General features: G+C 48.9%; 2 protein-coding genes across 3 annotated transcripts in view; both read right to left on the minus strand.

The window, feature by feature from the left end:
• The window catches only part of ELP3 (elongator acetyltransferase complex subunit 3), a 90,653-nt gene extending 79,475 nt beyond the window's left edge, over positions 1–11,178 (minus strand). The window contains exons 1-7 of one of the 2 annotated variants that reach the window (XM_086743678.1): positions 11,089–11,161; positions 8,902–9,001; positions 7,895–8,033; positions 6,579–6,649; positions 4,211–4,274; positions 2,309–2,377; positions 769–923 (exon numbers count right to left, since the gene is read on the minus strand). In XM_086743678.1, the coding sequence (XP_086599804.1) occupies positions 769–923; positions 2,309–2,377; positions 4,211–4,274; positions 6,579–6,649; positions 7,895–8,033; positions 8,902–9,001; positions 11,089–11,107 (617 nt within the window). In that variant the 5' untranslated portion in view covers positions 11,108–11,161. Of the gene's footprint in view, positions 1–768; positions 924–2,308; positions 2,378–4,210; positions 4,275–6,578; positions 6,650–7,894; positions 8,034–8,901; positions 9,002–11,088 lie in introns of both variants that reach the window. The other variant, XM_086743677.1, reaches the window with a different exon arrangement.
• A 4,514-nt stretch (positions 11,179–15,692) lies between these two features.
• FBXO16 (F-box protein 16) overlaps positions 15,693–27,823 on the minus strand; it is a 36,184-nt gene continuing 24,053 nt past the window's right edge. Inside the window, exons 6-8 of the mRNA XM_086743679.1 lie at positions 25,420–25,525; positions 19,824–20,058; positions 15,693–17,682 (exon numbers count right to left, since the gene is read on the minus strand). Coding sequence (XP_086599805.1) covers positions 17,615–17,682; positions 19,824–20,058; positions 25,420–25,525 — 409 coding nt within the window. The 3' untranslated portion in view covers positions 15,693–17,614. The remainder of the gene's footprint in view (positions 17,683–19,823; positions 20,059–25,419; positions 25,526–27,823) is intronic.

A 27,823-nucleotide genomic window follows, 5' to 3' on the forward strand; every position in this document is an offset into this window, starting at 1 on the left:
AACCACTTTCTTTAGTAGATGGTAATGGTACCAAGGAAAATCTGCTGCACTGAATTTTTTTGAGGTAGCAAACGAACTGTCAGCAGGGATGCTCACCTAGATTTAACCACTCCAAAATGTCAAACCTTTCTCATCCTTCTCCATTTTATACCACAAAATGCACTGGAAAGTTACGTATTTCACAACCCAAAGCACAGGCAAACAAATCAGCCTCTGATTTTCAGTTCATCAGCTGTAAAACGAGCAGAGCATCTCCCTGCCACACTGAAATACCGCAAGGCTAACTGCGTTTGAGAATGCAAGGGGCTTGGAGCTCCTGAGCACTGACGCTCTCGGGGGTGAGTCATCCCTTCTGGGAGCTGACGTCTGGCCTCCCTCCAAGGCAGGACCGGTTGCCCTTCCCAGCTAAAGGAACTAAATCCCATGGCAATGCGATTCGTCACAACTCCAAGTCAAGGTGACAAGGCACAAAAGGTAGAAGTCCAGATGGAACGCCAAAAAATTAGAAGCAGCTTAGCATTTCCTACCTGAGAAGATAGATAAACAAACCATGGTCCTGTCTTCTGCTGGTGCTATGCACTACACAGAGCAACGCTGCAAGCTGAGCTATAAATACTCTGTGTCTAAATACATATTTGGATAAAGATCGCCTTTCAAAAAAAAACCCCAAAAAATGAAGCCTGAATTTTTGTCTTCAGTATCCTCTGTTCTTACACCACTTAAACAACACTTCTAAGTAATTACATTAAAGAAAACCAAGATGCTTACCTGACGGCCTCTGCCACGTTATTGGAAGTGTGACCTGATAAAGCATCGTGAAGGTTTCTGATGAAGTAATCTCTGTACTCTTCAGGCAGGGCCATGAAGGTTCCACCCATCACAATAAACTCTACTTTGTCCACACTGTGGCCCAACTGCTTCAGCTGCAAAATTAAAAGTAGCAGGGAAAAGTTACCGATCGGGAAGTTATCTGGAACACTTTTCTGAAAACCCTGACATTCCTGCAGTCCATTCCCACTATTTCAGCACTAAATTCTCCATGTAAGTAATTACCAAGAGCTAGCAACTACCACAAAAGTGTAACTGTGTTGTAACAGAGTCTCCTATCAGTAATCAAGTATTGCCCAGAACAGACAAGATCTTATAAGAGGTTCAAAACTTGTCATTTATCTAATGGAAATGACAGTTAAGACAATTAAAAGGTTTAACGACAATTCCTCTTTGGGGATCAAGTCTGGCTAACGGAGAATTACAGAATCATGCAATGTCGAGGTTGGAAGGGACCTCTGGAGCCCACCTAACCCAGCCTCTCTCCTCAAAGCAGCACCAGCCACAGCAATTTGTTCGTCGCCATGTCCAAACGGCTTTGAGAATCTCACAGGATGGAGACTGCACAACCTCTCCGGGCAACTTAGTCCAGTGCTCGGTCACCCTCACAATTAAAATCTGGTTCCTGATGGAATTTCTGATATTTCAGCTTGTGCCCGCTGCGTCCTGTCCTGTTCTGTCCCCGGGCACCACCGAGAAGAGCCTGGCTCCATCTTCTTTACAGCCTCCCACCAGGTATTCACACACATTAGTAAGATCCCCCCGAGCCTTCTCTTCCCCAGCCCAAACAGCCTTGGCTCACTCAGCATCTCTTTAGGTGCTCCAGTCCCTTCATCATCTTAGGGGCCTTTTGCTAGACTTGCTCCTCTGTGTTCGTGTCTGTCCTCTTCAGGGGAACATAGAACTGGATACAGCTCTCCAGGTGGAGCCTCAGCAGTGGTGTCCTCCCTTGACACGCTGGCAGCGTTCCTCCTAATGCAGCCCAGGAGGCTGCTGGTCGTCTTTGCCTCAAGCGCACGATGCTGCTCATGGTCAACTTGTTGCTCACCAGGACCCCCAGGTCCTTTTCTGTCAAGTTGCTTTCCAGTTGACCAACCTCCAGCACGTACTGGTGCCTAGGCTTGTTCCTCCCCGGAAGCAGGACTTGGTGTACCCCTTTTTGAGCTTCAAGAGGTTCCTGCCAGCCCATTTCTCCAGTCTCTCTGGATGGCAGCAGCATCCTCTGGTCTATCATCCACTCCTCCCAATTCTGTATCACCTACAAAGCTGCAGTGTGCTCTGCCCCAACACCCAGGTCATCAACAGAGAGGTTAAACGCTCTTGGCCCCGGTATCGACAGCTGGGTGCTATCACTAGACACTGGCCTCCAGCTGGACTTAGTGCTGCCCATCACAACCCTTTCAGCCCACCAGTCCAGGCCATTAAAAGCATCACCGTTATTTTCATCACAATGCCTTCCCCTTTCACTGTAAAAATTTACCTGTTCCACTCTGTGTCTCGTCTGGAGATAGGGGTCGTATCTAGCCCGAATGGCCCTCATGGATGTTGGCTAAAAAACACAAGGAGATTCATTTTATAAACTTTTTTTTAAAAAAAAAAAAACACCACAGTGAAAAAAGAACAAAAGACAACTTTTAGCACTGGAATACTGAAGTCTTCAAATTCCAATGGGCCCTGTAGTTTTCAAACTCACAAGCAGAGAACCCATCCAATTGTAAATTCGAATTTGGCTCCTTAACACATTTTTTATACTTAGATGGTAACGTAGCATAAAGAGAACGACACTATTTCCCGATTTTTCACTGCATTACAGCAGGATGGATAAAGAACCTCTGTAGTGAACCTCAAAAAATATTGGGAAAAAAAAAAAAAAAAATCACAGAGTAGTTTTCAAAATACAAGTTCTTCTGTCCTGTTCATCTCAATTCTCCTTCACTTGCACTACAGCTACCCAAGGAGTGTCCTCCAGAACTCAATCTAAACTTCAAATATCCCTCCATCTAAACATATTTCAACTGAAACCCCTAATCAGTTACTTTTCATATTACCAGCTAACGTAAGCCTAATAACACTCTAAGATAAGGTTTGCAAGCATCTTGTGTACCCTGGATTTGTTTGGTACCTCGTATCTGTTACACTAAAAGCTCTAAAGGATGAGGGCTCTTTAAACCATGCACAACTCCCACATGCTGATAGTGTTAAACAGATGAACACAACAGATCCAAAATAACATGAATTATAAAGTAATACACACAGGATTTTCCTACTTGGCACTAACGGGACAAGCTTCAAGCCACTGAAAAACGAGTAACAGAAAAAATCCACAGCGAAAGGACACTGCATCACGATTTATGAGATTAATCCCATTTGTATTTTACCTCACTTTACCACTTCATATCTACACAATAGCTATCACTTGTTCTGTGAAAACGAGTCACAAGAACTCAGTCACAACGAGATCTTCAACTTCTAGCAGACAACAGGAGTGAACTACTTTGGTTACATACATTTAGCGAGACATCCCTGCAGATAACAGACGTACAAGGGCACAGATGTAATTTCAGAGGCACAGACGGCTAAATAAAGGGCTTTCTGCCAAAGCTCGAGCCTCGTCAATCCGCAGGGTCCTGCAGGTCGGACAGGACGCTCAGGGCTGTGTCTGGTCAAGGTCTGACTATCCTTAAGCACAGAAACCCCAAAATCTCTAGATCTCTACAAAGTGTTTGATGACCACCATGTTCAAACGTTCTTCTCTTCTACCAAGGCACAATTTGCCACGTCGTAACTCATGTTTGTCGCCTCTCATCTTTCCCCTGGGCAGCTCTGAGAAGAAGGCTGGTTCTGCCTTCTCCATACCCTTCCCTTAAATCCAGATTGAGCCACAAGTACGGTTCTGCTGGACCGCTGAGTTAGGAAAATTTGGACACAGCTTGGTAACTCCTGCGGGAATCACAGCTAGCACTCATCTAAACAAACCGCGTGCAGCAGTGTCTCATGGGAGACAGCAATGTCACCTTCAGCTGCTCTTACTCACTCATCGCTTTCCACAGCTGGAGACGCAGGTTAAGAGCTGTTCCCACACCAGCACGTCACGGGGTACAGCCACGGTGCCGCGCTGGCCCTGCTCAGAACCACAGGCTGCCCGCTCCCGCTCTACGTACGTAACGGTACAACCAGCAGCAAGGGGAGGAGAAAGAAACACCTGCCACAGTAACTGAGAAGAACTTCCAGGCCTGTAGTTGAGCTGCTTTAGATCTTGAAGTTTATGAAGTCTTACAAAGTTATTTATTCTTAAAACCCGAGTGAATTTGTAGAAATAAAGAGCAGCCTGACCCATGTTTATAGAGCGGAGGCAAGGCATTATGGCAGACAGAAGTAATACCTCATATCCAGTGTAAGACTGCGTTGAATATTCAAAATCAGAATCAGGTCCACCTGGGCAGTATCTGCAAATATTAAAAGACAGAAATCAGGCACCAAACTCACACCATCACAACCACTTCATCTGAGGTACGGGTACCCAGAGGGTGCAGGCTGAGCAAACGCTGCTCTAACTACCCCACCTCTCCTCAGGAACGCAGAGGAACGCAACTTCCAGACAACCTGACCACAGCAACGTGCCAGCCACTCTCCTGGCATTTGGGAGCTCCGGTACAGACAAAACCCAATCCACCAAAGGAAGGCTGTATCCACTCAGGTGCTACGGTTCCCTAACGCTGCGATACAGCTTCTAGAGTAACGCCAGCTCACGACCGGCCAGCTGAGAGCACAGGCTGACTGAAGGAATTCCTGCATTTCTGCATCACCCGACGTAAAACGTAAGCACAAACCCAAACGCAGGCGCTAGAGACAGCAGTTCTGTGATATCCGGTCACGCTGACAGGAACTGAGCCCACGCAGGTTTACAAACACTAAGTATCCAGTGTAAAACAGCCATTTTGTTTGGTTTTAATGAGAATGGGATGTCAAAAGCCAGACCTGTCAAATGACTACATCCACATAAAACAACTTGTAAGACTTGCCAGAAGCAAAATGCACTGTGAACACAATTCTGGAACATGGCATTATTTTAGGGAGCTACCATATAATTTTCCAGTAACAATTATTAGATTACAGATTATTAGATTTTTAAAAGTAATTTTACAACCATAAACAATTTAAATATTTTTCACCATTCTATCAAAACCATTGTCTCATCTGAAGTAAAATATTATTTTTGTTTGGCATTTAAAGACATAAAACAGAGACATCACCCTGTCACACAATCGACATCTCTTTCAGAAATTTACAGAATTGAAATATTTTGATGGTGAGAAAGCCGATTTATGTGTTTTCTGAACTTAGGAGCATGCTGTTTAATGAATACAGCATTCTAAGACTGTTTCAAAAGACACCTGTATGGCAGTTTGGTACTAAATTACAGTTTCTGCATCTAAACACTTGTTTGAAACTCTTACTTTGTGACACAGCAAGACAGAGCTGTGGCTACCACAGCACAACTGCTAGCCAGGAGAGGAACGGCACACGACGGATAGTAATTGAAAAAAAAAATTTAAATTTATTCTGAAGAGTCCTTAGCTTTCTTTTGAGGCCCGTGGGATTAATGACCAATGTACAGCCATTCCGTGCTCAAAGCTGACGCGAGACAGGAGGGCTGACAAACCCCTCAGCGTTAGCGGCAGGCGCTGAGCCCCTCCAACAGATGAGGTAACAGAGCAGCCAGCGCGTTGTTACTCACGGCGCAGATCTCAAAACGCACAGGCTAAGAAGGTCTCTGTCAAATCAGACACCTTCGGCTCACAGCGTGATTGATTAGTTTCCTCGTTGCCTGCCCTGCAAACTTGACCCAAGTCATCCGTCAACATTATAAAATTAATTACCGAATCACCACGGCCAAATTAACTCGCTGGCAAAAGCTGTGCAATCCAACTGAAGACATTTCATGTATGTAATCACCTGGAACACCTCAAACCAGTGTCTGCTCACGCAAAACAAGAACAGAGCCAGCTCACTCTCCGTTAGGCAGCTGGTAGCGAAACGGACGGGCGTTTTGGGAGTGACAAGGTGGGAAAGAGAAGCAATATTTTGAAGTAGATGAGCTGACATGGTTAGAGAAAAACCAGATGAGATTTCAGGTGCACAGGCTCTTAAGGCAGAGGTAACACACTTCAAGGTAAACCCAGCTGGGGTTTCTCAGTTCAAATGAACTCAGAAGCTGTTCCCTCAACGCCACAAGCTCTTGGCAGCTGGAGGCCTTCCCTTCCACCTGTGCTCTCCTTCCATTCTAGAGCCAGGCAGAGCCAGACATCACACCAAGCAAGTTTCACAGACAACACTTGTATCTCCTCAGGTGGGCCTCAGTTCAGCAGTTCTGGAACGTTTCAAAGAGTGTCCTGCTTCTTTTCTGTACCAGTCTGCTCAGTACCCAGGTGTATGCACAACCCACCTGCACGCCCTGCCACAGGAACACAACTTACATTTCACCGCTAATATGTTCTCCTGGTTATTATCGTCACAAAACTCTCTATCTATTAAGGTAAGTAGGGTTTAGTCCAGGAAAGAAAAAGGTTTCCTCCTTGAGGAACTGAAACCAGTAGGCTTTTTAGCGTCACGTGCAGGTATCAGCAACCTGCAACTTTGCCCTTGTGCAGAAAGGAAGCCTGGCCCCGATACAATGCTACTGCAACACGGGATTTAAACAGAAATGTTGGAAAAAATCCCTCTTAGGTCAGCTAAGCTGTCATACTTACACACATATGTTGCCTGTAAAATTGATGTGTGGACACCTGTGCGGTTTACACATCACAGCCACGACAGCAATCTGTAAGAAACAGAGTGACAGAGGAGAAAAATGACAGTAATTGCTGCTGGAGTTACTAAAATAAAGTGGATCCTGGAAGGCTATTATACACGCGCATCTGCGAGAGGCTATTTAAAGACGTTTTCTGCTTCGTCTGCCACCTAGAATACCTTCGCGTTAACTCTCAGAGCAGTTAACAACTGTACCAAGAAACGGGAATCGTATTATTTAGTAATTTTCACAATTCAGAATAAACTGGCAGCATATTATAAAGAACCAGGTGTCTCACACCAAATCTGATTAACCGCCCCGCTGAAAAGACGCAGAGTGAGGTTCAGGGAATTCACCAGGACCATCTAACACGCATTCAGAACACTGCGAGGGTGAGAGCGTGCCACCAAGCACACCAAACACCACCCGGAGGATGAAAATGGGGCGGAGGTGAAGAGAAACAAAAAGATACGAAGCAAAGATAATAAAAACAGCTTCCTCCCTCAATCTGAGGGAAGCCTTTTCTTCCCAGGCTGATCTCAGACAGCTTTTCACACATTAAATGCAAGCACAGTGTAAGATGCTATCTTCTTTTTTAAAAGGGACCAGAGGGAAGAAGAGACAGACACACTAAGATTTTCCAGCGTTCACCAATTTGGGGCACCCAACTGGGAATACTTTATTTCCAGTTTTCAGAAATCCAGGCTGGAGTAAGAGTTTAATGAAATATTCTATACCCAGAAAGAAATAAAAGAAATGAAGGGTGTTTTGGGGGGACATGGTTTTTTTGTGGTTTTGTTTGAGTTTTTTTGGTCGGTTTGTTTGATGTTTGGGTTTTTTTAAATTATAAACACTGAACACTTGCTGGGATTTTGGTTTCTGGTTTGGTTGGGTTTTTTTTTTTCCCTTAACGTGACTTTAGGCATGCTAGACATACAGCAGGCACAGGTTAAATACCAACATTTTACCTTTCTTCACCGAGAGGGCCCGCACATTAAGACGAATCATTTCCAGAGCAGCTAAAAATCAAGACGTGCTGCTCTGAATCAAGATCTCCAGACCTCCTCTTTCCCTTTCCCCAAATGCTTTGAAAGCAACAGCCCTGTGGGCACAACATCACAGAAAAGGCAATCCGGACGCCGCCAATGCAGCCAGCGCACCTAGATTAAAGCTTCTGGACTGCCAATATCCCGGTCTTTGAAACAATTAAAGACAGTTCATGGACGAGAGCAGCGCGGGACGGGGGCGGACGGAGAGAGGGAGGGACGTGCTCACCCCGCTAGCAGTTCTTATAGGCTTGGCCTTCAGCTTTGGCACCAGGACCTTGCGGTACTGCGGCGGAACAGCAGCGATGATGTCAACCAAACGCGGCTGCGCTGAGAGTCCGTACTTGGCCGAAGTCTTGGTTTTTAGCCTGAGAGGAGAAATATCTCAAATTAACAACTCCATTCTGAACTTTTGCACACCCACATCCCACGGCAGCTGGTTTCCAGTACACGGAAATCTAGGCAGGTTCTCCCAGTTTGCCCTTCCAGGTAACGTATTTAAAAAGCGTACGGTAATTCCTTGCAACAGCTGCACTGTGTATTAAGACAAAGGAAATAAATTCCAAATAAAGATCATGTGCAACAACTACCAATGTTTTTAGTTTCTGTATATTTTTTCTTCTACATATAGATTTATCAAAACATTGTGAAAGCTGCCCACAGACTCTGGCTTATCAGTTTTCAGTGATTTAATTGTTTTCTATGCGATTAACCCCCACAGGCTCTAACTGACTTCATTTCTCAGACGTTCACGCCAGTTATTTCCAGCATCAGCAAAAAGTTTGCAATCATATCACGTAAATGAAATGGAAACAGTGGGATAAATTCAGGTTTGGTTATTTCACACAGGTAAAGGAGGAAGAAATTTCCCTAAACAACGGCTTCACTTATAAGACATTGCTAGGAAAATTTGATTTAAACTCTATCCCTAAATTAATCTTTCCTTTCCCTGACGGAGCTGACTTTGGGATGAACGCAGGTGGAAACACAAACACACAATGTTTCTGAAGAGCTTCCCACCAGTACAATCCACTGTTCACCATACAAACACACTGGCAACGAAACAGCAAACCACCACAGAATTTGCAAATCTTGGCGGCGTTTTTTAATTAGCTAACAGTAAGAGAAACGACAGTAGCCTGTGAAAATAAACCACTTGAAAATAAAGCCCAGTTGTAAAGATTGTACAGGGCACGTTCACCACCAGCTCTGCAGTGTCATTCCAGAGCGACTTACTTGTTCAGGTTCACATCTTTTCCCTGCTCGTGAGCCTCAATTAATTGCTTTATGATGTCAGCTATCGTCATCATCATCAGCTCGGCGCGGCTGAGGTCTCCTGAAACGAGAACAAAACAACAAACCACGCGTCACAGCTTGTGACAACCGAGGCGCATCCGCTCTGCCGTTCATTTTTGGTTTTTCCCCACAATCATTGCCTCCAGAGGGAATTTCGTCACTGCGTGTCGCTCTTGATCTGCGGCATTCCCTGAAAAAATGACAGTCACCACGTCGTACCGCTGGTTTTCTTTTACTTCCAGGACAAACTCCACTCTCCCACGTCAGAGGAATCTACACAACAGCCAGAAATAAAGAGTCAAAGACAATTAGTACTGGTCTGATGCTACCAGTACGGGCGGCAGGCGACAGAACGCGTTCCGAGAAGGATGGTGGGACAAGCCGGACGAAGAGGCCGGCTCTGTGAGCTCCCCCCCATCACTGAGAGGGCTCGCTGCACCAGGCAGTGCCATCACTGCCTTAAAGCCTCCCCGCTGCACCTCCCAGACCCACCCCGCGCTGCAGCGAGGGCGTGCACCGCACAGACTGCGTTACATCGCTCTGTACCAGCTTTGGGCAAAGCGGGGCGGTGCTATTAAGAGATCTTCTGGCTCTGTCTACACCAGCAAGCGTCGGGGCAGTGAAATACCCACACCAAAGCTGTCAGAAAACCCGCTAGCAGGGACACAGCTGGGCGCACAACCGCTCCAACAAGCTTCTGCGCACGCCAGCCGGGCTGAGCTCCGGCAGCGTTTCCACCCAGCCGGGAGAAGCACCGCAGCGACGCTCCGACCCGGTCTCTCTGCAGGCGGTTTTGTGGGACAGACCATTCCACCGCTTCATCTTTGCTGCCCCATACCCTTTCCCCTGTTGTTTTTTTTTGGGTTTGTTTTTTTTCTCCCTTTGCTATGAGGAAGAAGCCCAGCAACACCCAAACTGCCCTGTTCCCAGCACCCACTCTGTGCCTGACAGTCAGGGCACCGGCCAGGAGCAAGGCAAACTCCTGAGCACCCACACGGGTGGAAGGACTCCGCCTGCCAGTGACAGCTCCCCGTTCAACAGAGGGGCTCACAGAGGGGTGCCAAATCCCTCCAGCCTGCAAGCAAGGTTGGGGCTGGTCCTTCACTCGCCTCCAAAAGAACACAGAATCCCAGAAGGGTTTGGGTGGGAAGGGAGCGTTCAAGGCCACCCAGCCCAACCCCCCTGCCAGGAGCAGGGACATCTCCAACCAGATCAGGTTGCTCAGAGCCCCGGCCAACCTGGCCTGGAATGTTTCCAGGGATGGGGCATCCACCGCCTCTCTGGGCAACCTGGGACAGTGCTCCACTGCCCTCAGTGTAAAAAATTTCTTCCTTATATCAAGTCTGAATCTGCCTCCCTCTGTTTTAAAACCATTCCCCCTCGTCCTGTCCCAGCAGGCCCTGCTGAAGAGTCTCTCCCCACCTTCCCTGCAGCCCCCTTTGGGCACTGGGAGCCGCTCTCAGGTCTCCCCGGAGCCTCCTCTTCTCCAGGCTGAGCAGCCCCAGCTCTCCCAGCCTGGCCTCACAGCAGAGCTGCTCCAGCCCTCTCAGCATCTGCGTGGCCTCCTCTGGACCCTCTCCAGCAGCTCCACGTCCTTCTGCTGTTGGGGGCTCCAGAGCTGGACGCAGTGCTGCAGGGGGGTCTCACCAGAGCGGAGCAGAGGGGCAGAATCCCCTCCCTCGCCCTGCTGCCCACGCTGCTGGGGGTGCAGCCCAGGGTGCCGTTGGTTTCTGGGCTGTGAGCGCACATTGCCGGCTCACGTTGAGCTTCTCTTGCGGGTGGAAGAGGAAGGTCTCGCGTCGTTTTTCCCCAGCTCACACAGACAGGTAAAGCCCTGCCACCCCAGAGCTCCCACCCTCAGGGCCACAGAAGCATGAGGAGCCCCGTCCCACAGACCCCCCGCCATACCCAAACACAGGGTAAGGTGTTGCTCCTCACTTCCCCCTTACACACAGCAAGGCCAGGGAAGGCGGCAAAGCCCTGCCCTGCCCCCCAGCCCCCTCCCCTCGCTCCCCGGGCCGGAGGAGGCAGCAAAGCCCTGCCCCACCGCCCCAGACTCCTGAGAGCGGGGCAGGGGCTCCCCTGCCGCCAGCTCCCGGGCACTGTGAGCCCCCCAGAGACCGGTACCTTTCCTCTTTTGCTTCATGCTGGCGGCACCCCCCGTTCCCCTCGCAGTCCAGGCCAGCGACTCCTGCCGCCAAGCGACACCGTCGCGAAAACGTCGCGCCTCCAGCCGCGCTGCCGGAAAGTGAAAAGAGGCCGGCGGTGGAGGCGGTGTCGCCGCACTGCGCATGCGCACGCCGCGGGCGAGGTGGTGCGGTGTGGCCGCCAGGGGGCGCCGCGGGGAGAGCCAGAGCGGGGTGCAGCGGCCCCGGCGGGGGGGCGGGCGATACCATTGGAGCCGCCTCAGGGGGTGGCCCAGCCCACCGGGGACACCCACGCGTGTGTGCGGGGTCCCGCGGGGATGCCTCCCTGCGGATCCCTCCTTCTCCCCTCCGTTGCTCAGTTTAAATCCTCAGCGGTTGTCGATATCGCTGCGCAGAGAGCGCGGAGGCCCGAGATCCCCCCCCGCCTCCCGCCGGTGTCCGCGCCCTGCGGCCCGTCGGCGCTAGGTGGTAGCAAAGCACCGAGGCGAGGGAGGGAGAGAGGCGCGGGGTTTTCCGGACAAAAGGTTAAAAAATCTCTCCCCGAGTGGGGCCCGGGCACCTGCGGGCTCCTGGGGAGCACGGAGCCGGGGAAGGGGAGGCGAAGGGGGTGTTTGAGGGGCGCCCTGTGGGGAGAGGCTGAGGGAAGGGGCCTCGGGGGGCCCTGGCAGCGGCCCCCAGGGAGGTTCTGTATTCGGAGGGGTGTGTGGCGGGAGGGAACGGGCCTCAGTTTTAACGAGAAAGGTTCAATTTTTGTGTGTGTGTTATCTTCTCTGCAGGATTTGAAGACTGGTCTGATCGCAGGGCTGACCCTGCGCAGAGCAGGAGGTTGCAGCAGAGACTGCTGAGGTCCCTTCCGGCCCAAATTCTCCTACAGGCCTAAGAAATGGCCGTAACGATCAGCGGGCTGGAGCAGCTCTGCTGCGAGGCCGGGCTGGGAGAGCTGGGGCTGCTCAGCCTGGAGAAGAGGAGGCTCCGGGGAGACCTGAGAGCGGCTCCCAGTGCCCAAAGGGGGCTGCAGGGAAGGTGGGGAGAGACTCTTCAGCAGGGCCTGCTGGGACAGGACGAGGGGTGATGGTTTTAAAATAGAGGGAGAGAGATTCAGATTGGATATTAGGAAAAAATTATTTACTGTGAGGGTGGTGGGACGCTGTCCCAGGTTGCCCAGAGAGGCGGTGGATGCCCCATCCCTGGAAACATTCCAGGCCAGGTTGGCCGGGGCTGTGAGCAACCTGATGTGGTTGGAGATGTCCCTGCTTCTGGCAGGGGGGTTGGACTGGGTGGCCTTGAACGCTCCCTTCCCACCCGAATCCTCTGTGATTCTATGAAATAAGCTCAAGATCCTTCCATGAATCTCCAGTGACTTCTAGAGCCTGCATGAGCTTCAACATCTACAGCTTCTCCAGGCAGCGACTTCCACGGCTGAATTACATCTCGCATAGGGAACTGCCTGCTTTTCTTTGGTTTTTTTTGGTGTTGTGAGCTGGAGCCTCGCTGGTGGTGCCAGCTCCCACGTCTCCTTGCTGGTGGCATCCTGGTCAACCAGTAGATTCTGGTGGATCTCAGAGAAGTTATGGATGCCCCATCCCTGGAAACATTCCAGGCCAGGTTGGACGGGGCTTTGAGCGACCTGGTCTGGTGGAAGGTGTCCCTCCCTAGGGCAGGGGGGTTGGAAGTGGATGGTCTTTAAGGCCCCTTCCAACTCAGACCATTCTGTGATTCTGTGATCTTGTTGTGAGTAACGTGAACCTACCAGTGGGCAGAGGGGAAAGACTGCCTGGATGAGAAAACAGGACTGCAGAGGCAGAGGGAACGGACAGAAAGGAAAAACAGGCCACCAAAAAGGAAAAAAAAAACAAAAAAGGACAAAAAAAAAAAGAAGAGAGATGCTGGCAACTGCCGAGTGACTCACTTTTATGATTTATGGACTGGTAAAAACCTTTCTTTGAAAACCTGATTTGGAGGCAAACCTGAAGGTTTTCAGCATCACGCTGACGATGGCTGTGCGCCTGGGGACTGACGGGTCGGCAGGATTTGCGGGGAGGGGACAGGGCTCGTGGAAGGAGCTGCAGGTCGGCTGCTCCCGCTCTGTGGGTTGGTTTATAAAGCAGCTGGAGCCTGCTCTGGTGCCTGGGGTCAGCTTGTGCGGGGCAGTGTGTGTGTGCACGTGCTGTGAGACCATCCTGCCTTCCCCCCCTTGCTGGGTGGCTCTGGCAGCATCCTGCCTATACAGAGCAAGATCTCAGGATGGAGCAGGTTGAAAATATGGCTTAGACCATCTGCTCCCGTTGCTACCTCTGTCCTGCCTTCCGGGCTTTTTAGAGAGCTGAATTCAGTGTCCTTCCTACAGGATGCACTGGGAGCGCCCTGCAATGTCTGCACCTGCTCTTCTGCTCCAGAGTCTCCGCGATCCTGTCCTCCTGTGAGGCCAGGCTGAGAGAGCTGGGGCTGCTCAGCCTGGAGAAGAGGAGGCTCCGGGGAGAGCTGAGAGCGGCTCCCAGTGCCCAAAGGGGGCTGCAGGAAAGGTGGGGAGAGACTCTTCAGCAGGGCCTGCTGGGACAGGACAAGGGGGAATGGTTTCAAAACAGAGGGAGGCAGATTTAGATTGGATATTAGGAAAAAATTCTTTACTCTGAGGGTGGTGGAGCCCTGTCCCAGGTTGCCCAGAGAGGCGGTGGATGCCCCATCCCTGGAAACATTCCAGGCCAGGTTGGCCGGGGCTCTGAGCAACCTGATGTGGTTGGAGATGTCCCTGCTCCTGGCAGGGGGGTTGGACTGGGTGGGCTTTGAACACTCCCTTCCCACCCAAACCATTCTATGAATCAGTTGAAGAGCATGCCAGAAGGGAGAAGGCGACCGATTCCAAACCGATTCCCTCCCTCCCCTTACTCCACACTCCCCTAAACACAACCCTACGCAGCGTGTCACTGCCTCCTCATCTCCTCAGCCCTTCGTTACGTGAGCTCAGCTGCGTTCTCCGTTCTTTATCAGCTTCATCCACCTATTGCAGCAACTTTTTATCTTGCCTTTCGCTACTATCATTAGCTGCTTTCCCTTTGCCGCAAGGTCTCCACGCTCTGCAGTAACCGTCCTTTAACCTACTGTAAACCCAGCGCCGCTGCTGAGACCTTGCTCTCTGAGCGCTCTTACTCCCCTGGCAACAGCTCACGTTCGCTCATCTTCCATCTCGCCACACAGGTTGGATGTTTCAAAAAATCCTCAGCTCTGCTCCCACCTGCAGCTCCCATCAACTTCAGTTCCACATACTCCTTTTCCCAAGTTTTTGTTTCTTTGGCTCAGAAGAGCGATAATTAGGAAAACTTCATTTTGGCTAAGCCAACCTACAGTACCGAACTCTGCCATTGCTCCCGGCGAGGAACACCAGGAAAACGCAGGTGGAGTTTTGGGCAGAAACGGATGGTAAAGCTTGGATAAGAGGGCGGCTGGCATGTTTGGGTTTGTTCCCCACATCTGAGCAGGGCTGTAGCCTAGGGCTCACATTCTGATCTTGCTTGTGCTGGTGGAATTCAGACGCGGCAGTGCTGATTCATTGGCCCTTGGCGTTTAAAAGGTGCTTTCAATCCTTGAATCAAAGGCTGCGGATAATGAGAGCTGCGCAGGATGTGGAAATGCCAAGCGGTGCAGGGAAATGCGCGTCTACAAGGAAGGGCGCAGGGGTAACAACCTTCCTCTGTACTTGTTAGCAATTTCTTATCGGCAGATCTGGAAGCGTGCTATAAAGGCGGGTAAATAACCATCTGCCTCTGCAGATCAGCAGCCCGGGGCGCCGACGGCGATACGGCTCGCCTGGGGCCAGCCAGCAGCTCCGTGGCAGAGGCAGGTGATGGAGACTCTGCCTCTCTGTATCTTTTATCTCCGTTTCAGATTCTGACCCGTTTTGGGACCTCAGGAATGACTGGTTTAAGTACATACATTTTCATTCTAACAACAGTGTTGTAGAACCCTGTCCCAGGTTGCCCAGAGAGGCGGTGGATGCCCCATCCCTGGAAACATTCCAGGCCAGGTTGGCCGGGGCTCTGAGCAACCTGATGTGGTTGGAGATGTCCCTGCTCCTGGCAGGGGGGTTGGACTGGGTGACCTTTGAAGGTCCCTTCCAACCCAAACCCTTCTCTGATTCTATGATTCTATCAACATAATCGGTTGGAGTTACATCGAGGCGTGAGGTAGGTCTGCTGTTACCTCAGGGACAGACTCCTTGGCTCGGTACGTTCCTGGACATTACTGTTAGTTATTTTACAGCATCATAAATAGAAAAACTTGATAAATCGGAGAAGGCCTAAGCCTTAAAATGTATAGTGAGCACTTAAGACGCATGGTTTGCTGCAGCAAAGGCACCATGTCTGCGGTAATGCCCAAGTATTCAGCTCCAAGACCAGTTTGACCCTGGGAACTTTACGTTTCCGGCCAGTATGCTCATTGATGAGAAAAGAGAAAAACATTGCTGCAGGGTTACCTCAGTTCCTTGCGTAGCCATTTGCTGTTTGTAACACGGACCTAGCGCTGAACTGCTGCCACAAGAAGCTACGCGCTGCCTAACGGAGACAACAAAAAAAGCTGGAACTACCGTTTGGACTTGAGAAACCAAGGAAGCACCCATGAAGGAATCAGTTTAACTTGATTTCCTGGGGGAAAAGGGTTGCGAGGAGAGATTTGCACTACCAGGGAATGATGCTGATGAATGTTTTGGATGGGATTTACTTCACTTCACTTTAAATGCTCAAAAGTTAGCTTTCTTAATAAAAATTAGTCAATGTAGTCTCTTGCGTAATCAACAGATCCTAAGGTAATGGCCACCTGCAAGTTCCTGTTTCAGCTGATCGCTGGAGGGGTGACCAGCTTAGACTTACCTCTTAGGCCACGTGTTGGTTGAGATTAACTCCCCCTTCCAAGCATGCAGGGCAACTAGAAAAATGAAAGAGCAAAGTCTGGGAGAGGGAGATGCACTGAGTTTCCTAATCATTGATTTGGAGCTGGAATTCACAGGGCACTCGCCCAGGTACCCCAACGGGCAGAGTCTCCGGCTGGGCGCTCTCCCTCCAGGAAAGATCCGTGGTGCATCGTGCTCGCTGCTTGGTCTTCGCAACGGTCGATGTCTCTCGCATCAAAAGAACTTGGACCCCTCAAGTGACACCGTGCAGAATAATCTGCGCACAGAGCAGAAGTCTTCTTCTAATCCTTGTCGATCGGTAGTTGGCATTTTCTCTGAAACAAGATTTCTGGTATTTAAATGTTGAGAATCCGTGGGCGTACTGTGACTCTTCCTGACGGGGAAAAGTTCAGTTTTGTCCCAGCTCTCTCACACTGGGGTGTGATAAGGCAATGAGTTACAGTTACTGTGCATTCAGTCCCCTTATTCTTAAAGACTGGTATTTGTTACATTTGCTGGATATTTCCTTAATTGCGGAAAAGACAAATAAGAGCACATGATTTACATTATTTTGAATAATTAACTAGTGCCAGCTCCGCACACAGAGCCATGCGCAGTGCTGTAACCCGGAGTGTGGGATTTGATTTCCTTCTCACTGACATGATTGGAAAGATGGCGTTGCCTTGTTTAACAGGAGAAATAACTTCTGTCTTCAGTACAGCCCTAACCAGGTTTTTCTTGAAACATTTTCCTTGACTCTCATTTCTCCCACGTAGGAAAGCTTCTTTTGAACGCTGTGGTGCTTTCTTTGCGGCCTAGCTGATTTGGCAGGGGCTGTAGGTTGCAGCTGAGGGATCACATCGGTGGTAAACCACTCACTTTGGAGGGAGGGTATGGTTCCCATCGCTCAGGCAGCTCGTAGTCCTCTCTTGTCTTCCACAATCCCCTCGGTGCCCACAGAGACAGACAACGTCTGTGATTCACTGGCAAAGCGTCACAGCAAAGCAGCTCAGGCCGTGGGCTGTGCCCCGAGATGTCCGGGTGACACGCAAGCAAGCTCACGAGCTCTAGCGAGCATCTACACAAATGTCTCCATGGTCAAAAGCCTAGGTGAACTCTGCAGAGATGACATGCTCAGAAGAAAAAGAGAGTATAGCACCATCTCGAGAGCAGCAGCGACAGGAAGCCGGGCTGAGAAGCGCAACAGGAAAACAGACTTAGGCTGTACTGCAGTTCGGAAACGGGAGAGCCCGTCTGGAGATCCCAAAGGCCGGCAGGAGTCCTTGCACCAAGTGCCGTAAAAAATGTATAAAGCCATTGCTCCAACACCTTTCTATCCAAACTGGCTGCAAGGCAGTCAAGATTTCTTTTGGACAGCCTCGGTGAGAATAGACGCAGGACCTCCATGCCCATTTCTTTGCATTGTGTGGTGAGGTCAATGAAGAAAGTCTTTTCTAGCAACTGTTGAAAAAAAAAAATTAAGCCGGGTCCTTGAAGGACTCAAAAGCAGCTATTCTTCACCGGACACAGCCTGTGACTCGGGTGACATTGCTGTTGTTTCCCCAGTGGCAGGCAGATAAGTTTCTGTTCTGCTGTGACAAAAGATACTCTGGATCCTCCCTTACTCCGTGTCAGATCCGTGGTTAGATGGAGGAACGTGCCAGGGCTGAGCCTCAAACAGTGGAGATGCTGAAAGAGAAATAATGTAAGAATCAGACAGATTAATTTAGTCAGAGAATTCAAATTCTAAACATATTTTGGTACTCAGCCAATCCTTGGGATTTTAGTGGCATTTAATACCTCAGATACCTTTGCAAATCTGGATTGAATGGAAAGACGGTTTCCGTTCATCATCTCATTATAGAGAAACGAATCATCAGTCAAAACATCTTTACTTTTCCTGCCCACCTTCCTGACAACCTGCAAACGTGCCTGGGTAAAACCCAGCTGGAACAGTACCTAAAGTTGGTAGGTTTACCTTGGGAAAAGCCTGGCAGAGATCACAAAGGTCGAGGAGAGGTCACTGAAGGAATTAAGACAGGATTTGTCTCTCTCTGATACAGAAAAAATATATATATATAGTTTTGCTTTGCAAATTGCCCCTAATCCAAATGCAGTCCCTCAGAGATGATTCACCTTGGTAGTTTCTACGCTACAGCAATGGCGTTTGTAGGCAGCTTTCTTCCCTGCTCTCCCTAGCACTTTGCTCGTGCACAGTTTTTAAATTCCTTACCATGTAGAAGACAGTGACTGCAGCAGAGCGCAGACCGAACGCTGCGCGTCCCTGCGTGCGCCGTTATCCTCCACCCGTATGGAATCATTAATAATGACTGGGTGGCCGCTTCCCTGCAGGAGCTCCCCTTACTCCACCCCCCACCACACTAAACCGCTCCTCAACGCCAGTCGCAGACTGGTTCATAGAAGTTAAGAGATGTAAGGAACACCTTCTTCCCATTCCCACCACCTCCTGGATGGCAGCAGTGGGAGTGGAGTGCCACATTCCTGGGAGGCCGGCCCAGCGGAATTCCCTAGATTGACTGCAACAACCAATAAGGCAGCCGAGGCCCAGAGCCTCCACTTAACGACTTGGCCTCAGTCCAGCGCGAAACCTTCCTAGGGCTCCGTCCGGGCAGTGTGGCTTCAGGATGAGGGTCCTGTTTTATAGAAACCTGGTGTTGCTTTAGCAGCGGGAAGGACCGTGACGCTCGTGATGCTTTCCTCTCCTGGCTATTTAAGTATGGCTTCCCACCTGAAGCAGTCTTCACGTGTTTTCCACCTTACTTGTTCCAGTGCTTTCCCCTAAGTATCACCCTGCATCTCTGCTTGGATTCTTTCTGTCATCTCCCACAGAAGGATCTGAGATCGCTTGTTTGGACCGTGGGTGCTCCTCGTGGGGGTTAGTCTATGCACCCGCTAACAAAGCTGGATGCTAGGGAGATCCAAAGGGATGCTGGCAGTCTCCACATGCTCCGTTCTCTCCCTTCTGGATGGGGTCATCAATAATTACTGGATAGTCCCTGCCTTGTTGGAGCTCCTCTTACTCTACCCTCTGTTCTCTTTGAAAATCCTTGCTGTTAAAAATCATCAGGGGTCACAGACTGCAGTCCTCCTGTGGACAACCCACGCTTGTGGACTAACAGGACTTTCACCAAAAACTGCACAAATGTTGTGTGCTTCTGAAAGACACCGAGACTTTCCCAGCACACTGCAGATGCTGAGGACCAGCAGGAGATGTTGGGTGTATCAAGAGGTGAGGCCTTCCTGAATAGCTGCTCAAGGCCACCCTAGACTGCAGTGGCGTAGAATTGTTTTCGATCGTGCCAGTCTGCCTCCTTATTTTTGGCAGGCATTCGCAGATCAGCTGCTTTTTCAGCTGTCGTCTCCCTGGCGTTGATCGCTTTCTCCGGTAATTTGCTGAATGCTCTGATTGCAACCCAACCATACCAGCTCCTCCTGGCATCTGTCCAGGGCCCGGCAGTCCATGGACTTTGGACGGAACCCACTGTCCCTTCTGATGTAAGATCTCTTGCTCTGCCATGGACTTTTGGTGAGTTACGCCCGTGTGAAGCCCACGCCAGTGTTGAGTACCGAGCTGACAGTCGTGACGGACAGGTGGCTCTTAGCAAGTGCTAGATGTGACGTCTTTGGCCATATGTTCTCTTCTGATGCAGCAAATCACTGTCATCTGGATTCCCATCATCCAGAATGACTGCCTTCTCCTTTGCCTCCAGAAATACACTGCCAGCACCATCTCCTTCCCTCCACACACTAAATTTGGGTATCGGCAATCTCTGCAATAGCCTCCCCGTGGGACGGGGCAGCGTACTAACCTGGAGACCTGGTGTTCGTCCTTGTGAAGTCTTTCTTCCCTCTTTCACTTGGCTTTGGCACTGGAGCTCGAACAGGTGCTGGTCGTATCCCGGCGTTCCACTGGGAGCTTTGGGCCAGGGTCTTTGCTGCTGCTTTGGAGGGCAGGTTCCCGGTTGACTGGTGAGTGGCCCAGCTGGGACGAACTGGTGTAACTGGTGTTTTTGGAATAGACTCGAGATCTGCAGATAGTGATAGCTAGGAAGAGAAGGCAGTAAGTATATCATCTCAGTAGCTTCAGAGGGACTGAAAATGTTGAAGTCCGTTGAGAACTTCCATAAATTCTATACATTCTATATGCATTCTATAAATGATATTCCTAAATGATACTCCTAGATGATACAAGCATAATCTGCGTTATTTGTACTGACCTGTGCTCTGCTATGAATTTACCTAAAGGACAAAAGGACCCAATTAGACATTGATGCTAGTAAAGCCAAGCCCACGTTAATTGATTCTCCGCATCAATTCATATGTTAATGCACCTCTTCTCCCCCCCCCCGTGCATTTTGCTGCGACTGATCTCAGCCTTGCTTGCTGTTTGAAGTCTCGCAGCGTAAAGGATGAAGTTTATTTTAACATGTTGTTCAATGAACGTTTTACTAAGCAGTACAAAAATAATTAAAAAAAAAATCTTAGAGTGATTATTTATTCCTTGAGAAAGATCCCAAAAATTCACAAAGCACGGGTTCTGCAGACCAACAGCTTTGGATTTTTTTAACTAACAGAAATTATTTGGTAAGAATAGTGAACAAACATTAACAAACCCAAACATTTACATAGCGACTCATTAAAAAGCAATGTGGGCAGATAGTCTTGTGTGAAACCAGTGCCCATAGTAAGATGGTTGTGCAAAAAAGTCAACGCTGTTCCATAAATCCTGCCCGCCCATTTCCCCTTTCCATTATCTGAATTGGCAGCAGTGGCAGATATATGGCACTTCATGCTTAATTATCCAGTTATAAATGAGCAATCCAGCAACTGCTGAGTGCCAGCCTACAGAAAGGCCAGTGATTATACAACTGCCCAAAGCGGCCCAGGTTCTGAGCAGTACTTGGCGCGTGACAGAGGTGGTGTGATGAAAGCAGCTGCAGTTTTTGTCCTAGAAGAGCACAATACCACAGAAGCAGTAGTAGGTGCACCACAGAACTAACTACTCCTTGCTTTTCATCTACTGCGTTGGTGCAGGTTCAATTTTAGAGCTCACAGGAACAGATAGAATCACAGAATCACAGAATGGTTTGGGTGGGAAGGGACCTTCAAAGCCCATCCAGTCCAACCCCCCTGCCAGGAGCAGGGACATCTCCAACCACATCAGGTTGCTCAGAGCCCCGGCCAACCTGGCCTGGAATGTTTCCAGGGATGGGGCATCCACCGCCTCTCTGGGCAACCTGGGACAGGGTTCCTCCACCCTCACAGTAAATAATTTTTTCCTAATATCCAATCTAAATCTCCCTCCCTCTATTTTGAAACTATCACCCCTCATCCTGTCCCAGCAGGCCCTGCTGAAGAGTCTCTCCCCACCTTTCCTGCAGCCCCCTTTGGGCACTGGGAGCCGCTCTCAGCTCTCCCTGGAGCCTCCTCTTCTCCAGGCTGAACAGCCCCAGCTCTCCCAGCCTGGCCTCACAGCAGAGCTGCTCCAGCCCCCTCAGCATCTGCGTGGCCTCCTCTGGACCCTCTCCAACAGCTCCACGTCCTTCTGCTGTTGGGGGCTCCAGAGCTGGACGCAGCGCTGCAGGGGGGTCTCACCAGCGCGGAGCAGAGGGGCAGAATCCCCCCCCTCGCCCTGCTGCCCACGCTGCTGGGGGTGCAGCCCAGGGTGCCGTTGGTTTCTGGGCTGTGAGCGCACATTGCCGGCTCACGTTGAGCTTCTCATCCACCAGCACTCCCAAGTCCTTCTCCTCAGGGCTGCTCTCCATCCATTCTCCGCCCAGCCTGGATCTGTGCCTGGGATTGCCCCGAGCCACGGCATGAACCATTAAAGCCAGGCTATACTTTTAAAATCAGGGTGATGTGTATAAGCTGAGTTTGAGTATGCAAACATTATATTGAGTTATTTTCACTCTTAAGAATGGTCCTGTGAAGTTCAACAGGGTTTCTTGTATGAATAAATAAAATTCAAAATAAAGTTTGCAGAATATAAACATACACTGGACAGAACCGTGTCTCAGCGCTGAGAGCCCTGGATCTTCACCTGCGCTATACCCACACGGTACATGAATGCGATTCACACTCGAAACATCAATTTCCTGTCAATGTGTCATAGGAAAATTCATTCCTCACTTCAAATGCTGCAATATTATTACCTTAGGATATAGGCAGTGAGGCAAGAATGACTGATCCTGTCAAAAAGATGTTATTTAGTAAGTACTAAAAATAAGTCAGTAATTCAGGAGCAGCGGTGAGGGTGGAGCTGTCTCTCGAACAGAAACGGGCAGCCAGCCTGAAAGGCAAAACCAGCCCCTAATTACTGACATTGCAGTCGGCTGCAAAGCCATCAAAAGCATCAGTGAAATATTCCCTTCCTGGGAATTCTGACATTTGGGCATGAGGCTGCGTATTTTGCTGAGAACACTGGAAGTCCTCAAGCACTGGTGTAAAGGACGCTGGTGTGGCAGAGCTCGGAAATCCCAGCGAGGCAGTGCAGCTCTGTGTCAGAGGGAAGAGGAGGGATGGCACAGTGGCCCAAAACAGATCTGGTTTCCATGCCCAGCCTCGTAAAAGCTCTGAGAAGTCACTGAACCTGTTGCATTCTTCACTTTTCTTTCTGCAATACTGGGACAGTAGCTGCTGAAGGCAATTTGAGCATCAGGGTGGTACGGACAAGCTGTAAAGCCTTAATCCAGCAAAGTGCTTAAAAAGATGGCTAACACTAAAACTGTCCGTGTCCTTAGAGTAAGGCTTTGCCCTGGACAACCACAGAGCAGGTATTCCCTCCCCGCTGGAGAGACGTGGGGGTTGCAGTAGGAAGGAATGTGGCCCTTCACTCAGAGACCCAATTAACTTAATTTATTGTAATTTACTGTTTATTGCAATTTAGCTACTTTACTTTAATTTATTCTAAATTACGTGTGAGCCTGGTCACATTTTACGCTAGTGTTTCCATGATTACTAATAAACTCCAAAACCTTTACTAGGAGGAGAACTGATTCAGTGCATGCAAACGAGGAGCCAATGGACGTAGTTCCAGGACTCAGGTCATCACCTTAATTATGTGTTTATTCTATTTGGGTGTGCTGGTGTTCAGCCTCCTGAGCTTGCAGCTCCATTTAATAGCTCCTTTCACATCTTTATTGTTGGCTGTAATATACTTTATTCTCACCTACTTGGGTCATTGATCTGTTTAAGAGCTTCATTTTAATTTGGCTTGATGTTTGCTTGCTCGGGGCACTTCTTCTTTCATCATAGTCTATTCTTCTTCTAAGGATTTACTGAAAGATTTGAGCATTAAGACTTTTTATTTGGACTTGATTAAAGAAGAGTCTTTTCACAGATCTTCATTTCAACAAGGTTTCCCAATGCAACCTTAATATTAAATGGAAATTAATTTGGGATTATTCCTAGTGAGTTATATTTATATTCTTTTTAACCTAACCTTTTTTGTCATGTAGTGGTGTAGTCATTAATGGCCAGCGTAACAGCAGGCTTATACATCAGAGATTAAGCAACGCAGCTCTTTTGCTGAAATTTGGACGACTCTAAAGAGAAATGCAAGCATATTTTCAACGTAAAGGTCTAGGAAAGAGTGACACAGCAACACAGGCTACTGCAGATTTTTAACACAAACAGAAGCCAGAGTTACCAAGACTGCGTAGCACAAAGACACGGAGCTCTGTTCTGGGCCGGTGTCACTGAGGTGTAACCCCGGTGGGTTACTCCCGGGTTAGGCTGTCCTAACTGCCTAGGAGGGACCAAGGGAGGATGGTGGACCTGTCAGGCCTTGGCAGCAGGTAGTGGCTTTAAGATTCTTGCAGGGCTTTTTATGAGGTGAGAATTCTGTACCCGTTAACTCTGTGTGCTCCCCCAGGCATCTGTCTGTGAGCATTTTGTGTCAGCCACGTGATTTCTGGTGGCTGTTTGCTACAGGAATAACAATGTCCCCTTTAACCTGTCAGCAGCCAACAGAAGGTGACGTGTACATACCCACTGTTCAACCCTGTACTGCTGCAATTTACAGCAAAAACTCCCCCTGACGTTGTGCAGGAGGGTTTGGACTTCATGGTGGGAGTCAGACTGGGTGCTTTGTGCCTTCCTTTCCTTAGAAAGAAAAGATTTTTTTTGCGATGAGGGTGGTGGAGCACTGTCCCGGGTTGCCCAGAGAGGTGGTGGATGCCCCATCCCTGGAAACATTCCAGGCCAGGTTGGCCGGGGCTCTGAGCAACCTGATGTGGTTGGAGATGTCCCTGCTCCTGGCAGGGGGGTTGGACTGGGTGGGCTTGAACGCTCCCTTCCCACCCACACCCTTCTGTGACTCTGTGATTGCTGGTTGTGGGTTGCAGGTTGAATAACTTTGAAGAACACATAATTTTCCTAAAATCTGGGGAAAGAAAATAAAATTCACCTCTTTTTACCCTGAACTAAGATTCTTTCACTTCTGGACTGACAGTAAAACAGCTTTAAATTTGAAACTGTGGTGGAATGAAACAATGTAAGGGCGTTCTGATCAAAGGGCTACGGGGGAAGCCATTGCAGAATGGAAACTGTAAGACACAGGCTGAATAACTTTAATTATATTTTCTCTTCTTTAACACTGGCTGACTCTATTTCCTTGCAAACAGGCTGTATTTGGGTCAGGAGAATGCCTCCCAATCTCGGGAGACAATGCCTCTCTTTTATGTAAAACTTCTTTAGCTCAACTCTCATGCGTTCCCTGGCTTTCATCGCTTAGGAAACAAGCTTCCAGGTCTGCAAAACCCCCCGATACGCTTGTGAGCACGTCCTTCTTCTGGCAGTTATTTGTTGCCGTATCTACAAAAGCTTAGACCCATGATGCTTGCTGGAAGCCTGACTTCCCCAGACTCCTTTCATGTGAGGATGCCCTATTTTACCAGCGATGAGCACAATGAATCCTCAGTATTCGGACCTTGAGGCTGCTTGCTCAGGCTCAGTGCAGTGAACAGAGAATAAACTAACATCAAAACTGCACCGATCAAAAGTTGCGAGCACAGAAGAGCAGCTTTGGGAAGAGATGCAAGCGTCGTTAAGAGAATCGATCCAGTGCTTTGTAAAGCATGGAAACGGACCGTCGGGATACAGTGCCGTGTGAGGGAGGAGCGGATAACAAGGTCACTGCCTACACGCAGACAGTTGCTCTCCTTTTCCCACCAAAAGCAGATGGACTATGTCTAGAGATTGCCCCCGGAGCAGCCAGACACGATGTGCTTTGTGTCCTCCTTCTGCCCAGATCCCGCCGGGATGGGCAGCGAACGTGTCTGGCGGCCTACTTAGAACAGGAGCAAAGTTTCACAGTTCCCTGAGTAAAAGCTCTGAGGTAAAATGTCCCTGGGTGTACCTGACCCTGCGCCCCACCTGATATAATCACGAGCCGACGGTACTTGCCAGTGATTTTGCCTTCTGGAGTTTATTAGATCCACGACGCGCTCTCTTTTTTTTCTCAGCTGCCTGCTGGCTAAGGTCTGGGGTCTCCCCTCCTCCTTTCTTTCTCCTGCAGAGTAGAACAGAAGAGCATTAACGAGTGCTATGGAGTTGGTTCCCTGGGGCTGAGAAAAAGAAAATCCCTTATGATACTGCCACCCGAAAAGACACGGTTTAAGATAATTCATTTTATCTTGCACCTGGGGCAGAGCTGGAGTGCACAATCAGATACCGTGGCTTGGAGGATGGTGGTAATTTGCTATTTTTTAGGTTACGATAACTTTATAGCACTCAAACATGTGCCCTTAGCTTGAGACTTACTGATTTAAGCTAAATCCACATAACATGTTGCATCAGCCTAGGAGAATTCTCAGAAAGGCAAGTTTAGCTAAATCAATTTGAGAGTTTTCAGTTAAGTCCATATAACTTGTAACATAAATAAAACTAGAAGAATAAATAACTCCAACAAGTTAGTTATTCGTTGGTTTTAGAGCCAAATACCTCTTCTGGTGTATGCATATGTATATAAATTTATATGCAGCTATTAATAAAGTCGATATAATTAACTGGCAGAACAGGAATATTCCAGACTCTGAAAATTAAGTACACCAGAGTATGGTCAGCTGTTACGTTTTCCCAATATTCAGAGTAAAATCCATACTATGAGGAGGGTTTTTTAAGACCTCGGGCGGGTTCATAAACACATTTTTGCTCTGCAGGTCGTTGTTCCCCTTCCACATTCAAATTCTGCAATGCAGAACTAACAAATTTAAAGCGGCAGCTCTGTGTGCTCTCTGGGTTGCTCTCCCAGCTCCATCACCAGTGTCTCTGGGCTCCTGGAAGGCACGTTAAAAAGCACATGAATACAAAATCACGACCATAAAGGGCAGAAAGAGACTCTAAAAGCAACATTTATCCTATAAAGAAAAAGAGCCACACCACGTAACACACATCCTCCAAAGCAGCCAACGCCAGCACGTATCCGGTGTTCACTTGTCCCAGACCAGCTGCAGATCAAGAACTATAAAGAGAAATTATTTCAAATAGCAAATTAAGGAAATCTACAATCTGTTTATAAACACTTCATGCACAGCCAAGAGAGAAAATTGAATCCAAAGTATTATGGGGAATAAACTGGTCATCTTGGTGGACTTGGCAGTGTTAGGTTTATGGTTGCACTCGATGATCTCAAAGGTCTTTTCCAACCAAAATGCTTCTATGATCTTTAGACAGGATGCAGACCTGGCCTTGTGGTCACAAATTAAGTTGTTAACGTCTACTGCTGTATTCTAGTGTCCATGCTCAGGGTGCCAGAGCATCCCTCTGCAGCAGGTCACCACCATGAGCTCACTTGAAGGTCAGGAAAACGTCGGAGGTGAGGATGAGTTTCTCAAGGCTGCAAAGGAGAAGGGCATCAGAGCCAAGATGAGGACGGCAGGTCTCTCACTCCCAGTGCTGTTTCTCACCCCGTTTTCCTCCTTTAAGGAACATTTTTAATTCCCAGAAGCCTAACAGGCAGAGAGTACTGGGCTGGCTATTCAGAAACATGAAAAGCAAGAGACAAGCATTAGGATTTGGACGACAGCGAAACACCATGCCCTTCTCACGCAAGCCAGCCCCTTTTTTTGTCAGAAACTGGGCCCAGGCTGCTGACAGAACAATTACTGAAAGTAATTATTTTCTCATTGGGTAAACACTCCAGTACAATATGCAACTGTTTTTAGAGGCAGCCTATGTCCATAAATTATCTAACTGAATTAGCGCTGGCTTCCAGAAGCCCAAGCTGGTTAGGGGAGGGGGAAGGAGCTTGCATTTTGGCTGAGCTGTTGTCGTGAGAAGTAGCAGGGCTCTTTCTTGAGGCACAAGGACATAATCTTGGCGGGGCTCCAGCGCTCGGCTACAATCGGAATTCATTATTCATGATAAAGTGGGAGGCAAATCTTTTGATTTATTGGCAACAAGCAGCACAAATGCCAGATGCCTTCCAGCAGAACTGTACATGCACGGACTGAAAAAAACCGCCCCTCCTGGTCCTTCTTAGGCAGGTCAGAGTCCCCGAGAAAATTTGCTAAGTTGGTTCCACACTTTAGGTAAATATCTTCCACTTCACCTTTGCAATATTGCGTGGTGCCCAAAGAGACAAATCCATCCGTGCTGGTCTCCGGTTTGCTTGGATGTAAACAAAAAGCTACCTGGACAATCCAGGCAGAAAGCAAACCAGACCTACCAGAAATCATCCTTCTGACAAACGGCACACATACGTGCAGCAACACTGAAACTCACAGCTATGATTCTGCCACGGGATTTTGATAACCCCTTCCAGGCAATTTGTAATTCAACTCCTGTCTCTACCTCTTCTCTTCTGTAT

The sequence above is a fragment of the Chlamydotis macqueenii genome, chromosome 3, assembly GCF_036417535.1.
Source record: "Chlamydotis macqueenii isolate bChlMac1 chromosome 3, bChlMac1.mat, whole genome shotgun sequence".
Taxonomy (NCBI): Eukaryota; Metazoa; Chordata; class Aves; order Otidiformes; family Otididae; genus Chlamydotis; species Chlamydotis macqueenii.